This window comes from Cyprinodon variegatus, unplaced genomic scaffold (assembly GCF_000732505.1).
Source record: "Cyprinodon variegatus isolate N-32 unplaced genomic scaffold, C_variegatus-1.0 Scaffold1299, whole genome shotgun sequence".
Lineage (NCBI taxonomy): Eukaryota > Metazoa > Chordata > Actinopteri > Cyprinodontiformes > Cyprinodontidae > Cyprinodon > Cyprinodon variegatus.
In genome coordinates, this window is record NW_015151752.1 from 157,838 (window position 1) to 165,848 (window position 8,011).

At 46.9% G+C, this 8,011-nt stretch overlaps 1 protein-coding gene across 1 annotated transcript; it reads left to right on the forward strand.

Annotated features, from left to right (window-relative positions):
- The first annotated feature begins 2,034 nt into the window (after nucleotides 1-2,034).
- On the forward strand, nucleotides 2,035-5,297 carry hspa8 (heat shock protein family A (Hsp70) member 8). Its single transcript, XM_015402100.1, has 9 exons — nucleotides 2,035-2,167; nucleotides 2,655-2,864; nucleotides 2,965-3,170; nucleotides 3,246-3,398; nucleotides 3,471-4,026; nucleotides 4,098-4,300; nucleotides 4,375-4,573; nucleotides 4,647-4,879; nucleotides 4,952-5,297. The coding sequence occupies exons 2-9, from the start codon at nucleotides 2,660-2,662 to the stop codon at nucleotides 5,135-5,137; spliced, it is 1,941 nt and encodes a 646-aa protein (XP_015257586.1). The 5' UTR covers nucleotides 2,035-2,167; nucleotides 2,655-2,659; the 3' UTR covers nucleotides 5,138-5,297.
- The last annotated feature ends 2,714 nt before the right edge of the window (nucleotides 5,298-8,011 follow it).

Sequence of the window (8,011 nt, forward strand, 5' to 3'; positions counted from 1 at the left end):
GTTCAATTCATGTTAATGTGGATTTAAAAACATTTCAATTGGTGGAAAAAATTGCAGGAGGAAATATAAAAAAGGTCTAATCAACCAAAACTTTCGCGACCCCCATGCAGTACCTCCGTGGACCCCCTAGGGGTCACGGACCCCCTGTTGAAGACCTCTGCAGTAACAGATAAAAACCTTTAGATAAATCAAACATTACCGCCACATATCTGACTCAATAACCATTAAAACAACTATTTTCATTAATCTCAGACGGAACTATTCACTGACTGGATTATATTAAACTGAACTTCCAATTTTCACCACTGTTCGGCGCCAAGTAACCTTTCCTCTGATCACGGAGCAGCCGGCTTGCTCGGACTCACAATGAATCCTGGGTAAACCAAGGATAGCGAGGATACTTCGGACCCGTCCTTCAAATCGGGCAAAAAGAAGGACGCATTTTAAGGCCGCATAATGAGGACTCCTGGAATCCAACCAGACCTCGGCGCCGCGCTATGACGTCATCGTCCTTCGAATCTGGCCTTCTAAGGGCGCGTCCTAGGATTTCAAACAGAGCCTTGATGTCCCAGGGATGTGAAGCTGACTGACTTGAAATTCTGTCCCCTTGTGTCGGGAGGCGCATTGAAGCCAGAGAGGCGGACATGGAGGATGGAACCATTTTCACTGCGCTGCTGATCGATTTCTGGCTAAAAACAATATTCATGTCAATGTTGTAACATCCACTTTAATCAGCAGCTGCTGTTTACTAAATTGTAACATAAATAAATAGAAGAGGTCTTTTTACACTGTGTTGTGTTGTTTTGTGAAATGCCAAGATTATCGGGGGGGGGTTACCAACTTCTGTCCCTTCAGCCTGACAGAAATAAAAGTCAGTCACCAAACACAGTTTTCCAACTCATAGTGAGTATTTATCATTTTTCATCGGTGATATAAGAGGATGAAAACTGGCTGATAGCAGGAGACAAAAATGAAAACAGATGAGAGGAGACTTTCTGGTTAATCTAGTTCTAATGTAAAATATCACAGATTACTGGATTAAAGACATTTCTAGTATTCATGCTATCACACATAACAGTCCTCCTCCATAATATGGGATTAAATTAATTCACCTGCAGGTCTTTAACTGAGTTTATTCCTCTTCATTATTTGCCAGAGTTATCAGAGGGAAACCTGATAATTTAGTCACCTGATATAATTCATCTCCCCCTCTGATGATCTTTATGAAATATATTTTCTGTTTAAATGTTTATCTAACAATTTACAAATATTCAAAATAAAGTTTAAACCAAATGTCTGGAGCAAAGCTACTGCAGACGTTTGGAATTGAGAATTAAAATACATTTCATAAAGATCATCAAACCAACAGTCATAATTATTTAACTATTGTGGATTTCAAATTTTAAAATAAATGTTTCCAACATAATATAGAAAAAACACAGTTTCAGAATTCACAGGATTTTTATTTTATTTTATTATCCCATGATAATGGAGGGAATGGATTATATCAGGTGGCTAAAACATTAGATTCCCCTCTGATAACTCTGGAAAATAATGATCAAATGTCACCAAATCAACAGAGTTTGTTGCTGATGAAGAGAAGAATAAACTCAGTTAAAGACGTGCAGGTGAATTAATTTAATCCCAGTTATGGAGGAGGACTGTTATGTGTGACAGCATGAATACTAGAAATATCCTTAATCCAGTAATCTGTCATATTTTCCATTAGAACGGGATTTAGCAGAAAGTCTCCTCTCTCATCTTCACCCTCAGGGCCACTGATCTAGAATCCTAGATCCTCCCCTGGGTTCTGATCAGAACCAGAACCAGTTTCTGATCAGAACCTGGTTCTGATTCTGAGCAGGATCCAGTTTCTGACCAGAACCAGAACCATCTTTGTCTCTATAGTCGTGTTTCTGCACGTGCTTCTCTGAAGCCATTATGAAAGGCTGAGCAGACAGAACAGGAAGTGAAGCTGATCGTCATCAGCGTCATCAGATCCGAGCGTCGCCATTGGTGCAGTGAGAGCTGCTGGCCGCTGATTGGTCGGCCTGCCGGTCTTATATAAAAGGCTCCCTGCAGCAGCTCGTTCCTGATCTCCGCTTCATCCGGACTCCTCCACCTCTGCTCCTCCACATTCCTCCTCCACCTCCTGCCGGCAGAGCTGGTGAGTCTGCTCCTCTTTGTTCTCCTGTGGAGCTCCGCTCCCTGAGGCTGCGCTTTATTTCACCCTCTGGTTGATTTATTCCGCTTTATTTGACTTTATTCAGACTTTATGTTTTCAGACTGATAATTTAACCCAGAAAGTAGAAAATGATTCAGATGAAGTTAAAATGTGGCTGAAGATGCGGTGAAAATGACGGTTAGTTGATCAGCAGCGTGGTTCACTGCGGTGCGGTGCGGTGCGGTGCGGGAGGGGGAGGGGCTTCTGGAAGCTTCTCTAGTTTCTCTGTAATGGCGGCTCTGCTTCCTGCCGCCTGAGAGCAGCTCTACAGCTTTGTTTGATCTATTTTATGGTTTTATGTTTCTATTTTCATTTAATTTAATCTGTTGAATAAAATGCATATTTTATGTTTTTATTTTAATGTTAATTAATTATTTTACTGTATAAAATGTACTGAGTGTTTTAACGTCCGTCTCCTCTGCGCCGCCAGTCACCATGTCTAAGGGACCAGCAGTGGGAATCGACCTGGGAACCACCTACTCCTGTGTGGGGGTGTTCCAGCATGGGAAGGTGGAAATCATCGCCAACGACCAGGGAAACCGCACCACCCCCAGCTACGTGGCCTTCACCGACACCGAGCGGCTGATCGGAGACGCCGCCAAGAACCAGGTGGCCATGAACCCCACCAACACGGTGTTCGGTAAGAAGCTGCGTCTGCTAGAATGTTCTAGTTAGTCATGCTGAGGGCCGGCTTCTCTCTGCATGATGGAAACATTCTTTTCCCTTTTTTTTTTAAACAGATGCCAAGCGCCTGATTGGCCGGAGGTTTGACGACGCCGTTGTTCAGTCGGACATGAAGCACTGGCCCTTCAACGTCATCAACGACAACACCCGCCCCAAGGTTCAGGTGGAATACAAGGGCGAGTCGAAGACCTTCTACCCGGAGGAGATCTCCTCCATGGTGCTGACCAAGATGAAGGAGATCGCTGAGGCTTACCTGGGGAAGGTAAGATGGTGGCCGATCATCTGAGGGGAAATGTCTGGAAGTCGGAACGCTGACGGCCATCTTTGAACCTTTCAGACTGTCAACAACGCTGTGATCACAGTCCCCGCCTACTTCAACGACTCCCAGCGCCAGGCCACCAAGGATGCCGGTACCATCTCTGGCCTCAACGTTCTGCGTATCATCAACGAACCGACTGCTGCCGCCATCGCCTACGGGCTGGACAAAAAGGTGAGCAGCGGTCAGACGGCCATGTTTGATGACTAACGAGCTCGTTACTCAGGCCTCTGTGGTTGGTTGCAGGTCGGCTCAGAGAGGAACGTGCTGATCTTTGACCTCGGCGGCGGCACCTTTGACGTCTCCATCCTCACCATCGAAGACGGCATCTTTGAGGTCAAGTCCACGGCTGGCGACACTCACCTCGGAGGAGAAGACTTCGACAACCGCATGGTGAACCATTTCATTGCAGAGTTCAAGCGAAAGTATAAGAAGGACATCAGCGACAACAAGAGGGCCGTCCGCCGCCTGCGCACCGCCTGTGAGAGGGCGAAGCGCACGCTGTCTTCCAGCACCCAGGCCAGCATCGAGATCGACTCTCTGTTTGAGGGCATTGACTTCTACACCTCCATCACCAGAGCTCGCTTTGAAGAGCTCAATGCCGACCTGTTCCGTGGAACCCTGGACCCCGTGGAGAAGTCCCTCCGTGACGCCAAGATGGACAAAGGCCAGATCCACGACATCGTTCTGGTTGGCGGCTCCACCCGCATCCCCAAGATCCAGAAGCTGCTCCAGGACTTCTTCAACGGAAAGGAGCTGAACAAGAGCATCAACCCGGACGAGGCGGTGGCGTACGGAGCAGGTGAGGACATCAGGTGACCCGCTGACCTTCCTCCTCCGCCCTCAGATCTAACAGCTGTTTTTGGTCAACAGCGGTTCAGGCGGCCATCTTGTCTGGAGATAAATCTGAGAACGTGCAGGACCTGCTCCTCCTGGACGTCACCCCCCTGTCCCTGGGTATCGAGACCGCCGGCGGCGTCATGACTGTCCTGATCAAGAGGAACACCACCATTCCCACCAAGCAGACCCAGACCTTCACCACCTACTCTGACAACCAGCCCGGCGTGCTCATCCAGGTCGGTACCGGTTCTACTCTGGGTTCTGTAGGATCAGCCAGACGTCCTCTGACCCGTTTCCCTTCTGTCTGCAGGTCTATGAGGGAGAGCGCGCCATGACCAAGGACAACAACCTGCTGGGAAGGTTTGAGCTGACGGGAATCCCTCCCGCTCCCCGCGGCGTTCCACAGATCGAGGTGACCTTCGACATCGACGCCAACGGCATCATGAACGTCTCTGCTGTCGACAAGAGCACCGGCAAGGAGAACAAGATCACCATCACCAACGACAAAGGTAGGTCCTGACCCGACCGCAGCGGCCGCCAGAACGCCGCTCTGCACAGCTTCTGACCGCCGTCTGCTTCCAGGGCGCCTCAGCAAGGAAGACATCGAGCGCATGGTCCAGGAGGCCGAGAAGTACAAGGCGGAAGACGACGTGCAGCGCGACAAGGTGTCCGCTAAGAACGGGCTGGAGTCGTACGCCTTCAACATGAAGTCCACCGTCGAAGACGAGAAGCTGGCCGGGAAGATCAGCGACGACGACAAGCAGAAGATCTTAGACAAGTGCAACGAGGTCATCAGCTGGTTGGATAAGAACCAGGTAAATATTACATGCCCCGCCCCCTATCACCCCCCCAGGCCTGAACCCCTCTAACCCAGAGTCTCCCCTCAGACCGCTGAGAAGGACGAGTATGAGCACCAGCAGAAGGAGCTGGAGAAGGTGTGCAACCCCATCATCACCAAGCTGTACCAGAGCGCCGGCGGCATGCCGGAGGGAATGCCCGGCGGCTTCCCTGGAGCCGGCGGCGCCGCTCCCGGTGGCGGATCCTCCGGCCCAACCATCGAGGAGGTCGACTAAACCGCCTCCCGGGACGCTAAGACCGAAGCCCTCTTCAGCGGAGCTCCCAACCAGCTGGAGAGCGACTCGTGGAAACTAGTCCACACAGCAAACCTTGATCTGACACGTCTGGTTTTATAGGCTGATGTCACTTCCTTCAAAATAAAAATTTGCAACTGTTGAATGTGGTCCGTTTCCCTCTGTTGGTGTGAATCATTGTTTCCACCAGATGGCGCCGTTTCATTGCACCTCAGTAATCTGATGAACTGAGGATTAATCTGATCAAATCCTTTCTGCCTTCACTGCTTTGCAGGAAGGAGATTAAAACATCCAGTTTGATCCTTCATTCAATCAGCTGTAGCTTTAAGAACCAACTCCCAGTCCCTCAGCTCCCGTCTGACTGGGAGGAGCTGATGGGAACCATTCCAATGAGCAGGTTCTACCAGTTTAACTGTCAGACTCTTAAGAAGGTTTCTCTGGGTCTGAGCAAACCTTCACAGCAGCCGAGGCTGATTTACCGCTCAGGGATAGATCTAATAACGGCCTCATTTAACTCTGACACCAGTCCAATAAACTGGTCCAGTTAGATTTAAAATGGTGGAAAGTTTGGATCATCTTAGAGCTGAGTTCTGATTGGATCAGAACATTTCTCCTTCCTGAAGGTGAAAATGAAACGGTAGTTCCCCTGTTTTGCCAGCAGGTGGTGTAGAAGCGCTGGGATTGGAACCAGCATCCAGCCTTTGGGGCCTTAAAGTGAAGCCTGTAAAAACAGCTTAGTCTGATTAAAGCTCTTTAAATGAGGGAAATGAATCTATAGAGGAAGGAGCTGCTGGTCCAGAACCACCAGAGTTCCTCTGAATGTTTCAGCCTTATGATGGATGTTAGAGGAATGAATCATTTCCTTTAGAGGCCAAAGGTCATTCTGAATGATGCATTCATGAACCTCTCGCTGCGTAGGATCACTGAGTCGCCTTGTTTCAGCTGAAATGCTGATTCATTGCAGTGAGAAGCTGCTGGATGTTCTGGGCGTCCCTCAGGCTTCCTGTTGATGGCCGTCAGAAATGCAGCAGACTAAATGTTTCCCTGGCTTTGTTTGGACGCGTGGATCTTTGTGAGCAGTAATAGGCGGCGCTGCTCTGGGGGGGGGATGACACCTCGCTGCATGCTGTCTGTAATGCATTCTCCTACTTGTTTGAGGCCGAGTCATTAGAGAAACATCCCTTACCCTTTTAGCCTCATCGCAGTGAAGGGCCCTACACCGCAGCAACTCTACCCCCAACGCACAACAACATGGAGGAGAATTAGGCTCTCCTCGTCGCCACGGTAAGCACAACAAAGAGCCTCTCTGCCATTTATTTTAATGAGATCTTTTCATCGCCATCAGAAAGAGCATTTTACTCTGCAATTTTCCAGCCATTTTATAAGCTGAAAATTGCCATTTGTGAACCATTCCCTCGCTAGTAGCTCTCAAATACTCTCATTAGTCAGGCTGAGGTGCAAATAGAAAAAAATGATCTGTAAATACGGGCTCATAATCCCCTTCATGTGTTTCAATTTCAGAAGTCTGTGATAAGGCCTCGCTCTCTTTGTTTGAGGACGCCATTATTTTAATAATGGTTTAATGCCCCTTGCTCCTTTGACCTCCCCCTCTTAGACCTATGTGGCATTCAGGTGTATGGAAAGGTTCATTTGGACTTCAAATGCTGCTAAAATGTCAATTACCAACAACAAATGATGCCTAATGCAGCCCAGGATGAAATAAAAGGCTCTCTGGAATATAAAGCAGATTTCTGGGCGTGGAGAACAGATGATAAACATCTGATCTTCGTTTGTCGCTTTATGGAAGCAAACAGACTTCAGCCAATAGTTCAGATGATCCTTCCTGAATCTGTGAGGAGTATATCTGTAACAAAGTACAAATACTTCATTACTGTACTTAAGTACACTTTTTAGGTATCTATACTTTATTACTTATTTTTCTTCCTACTTCTNTAGAGGGAGGGACTCTGTCCTCTCTGTCCTCACACTGATCCATGCTGCTCACTTCACATCAGCTCACACACCTGCAGCTGCAGCCAAGAACACAGGATGAAGCTACATTAACATTAACTGATTCCCACCTGTAGGATACAGTAGCTGTTTACCATCTATTACAGAAATACAGATGTGATGCTAAACTATATCTAACATTAAAAACTAAAACAAAGGACTGATGAAATTAGTCAGAAATTAAACCATTTTTAACTGAATGAAATCATTATAGTTTGAAATTAAAGTAAATGAAATTCAGAATCTAAGATCTTAAATATTATTCAGTCACACTTCTTCCTGCATTATGGGCGTACTACGGTGGTGCAGTGTTAGGGCCAACGACCCATGTACGGAGGCCTTAGTCCTCGACGAGGCCTCGAATCCGGCCTGTGGTCCTTTGCCGCATGCCTCCCCCCCTCTCACCTAACTCCTTTCCTGTCAGCCCACTGTGCAAAAAACGAGTTAATAGTGCCGTAAAAAATACTTCTTGGTGCATCAGAAACTTTGAACATCTGGACCTGATGTGTTTCTAAACCATCGAACTAAACAGATGGATTTTATGCTCTATTAAAGCTTCCGATAGTTTAATACAAGGAAACGTATATTTTAATGAAATTTATATTTAATAATATTGGTGATCTTATTATGAAAGGCTCCACAGGAAGCAGCTGCTCTGCTTGTCATTTGACATTAAAGGAGAAACTGAAAGTTTGATCTAAAGACCTGAAAAAGAAGCAATTTTTAAAGTGAAGAACAAACATCATCTGCTCCTCATGTTGACTGTTTCAGAAAATAATCTAGTAATCCTGGAGATTTTCCTTCATTTATAGTTAAATTAAAACTTTGGTCTGGAATAAAAGCAGA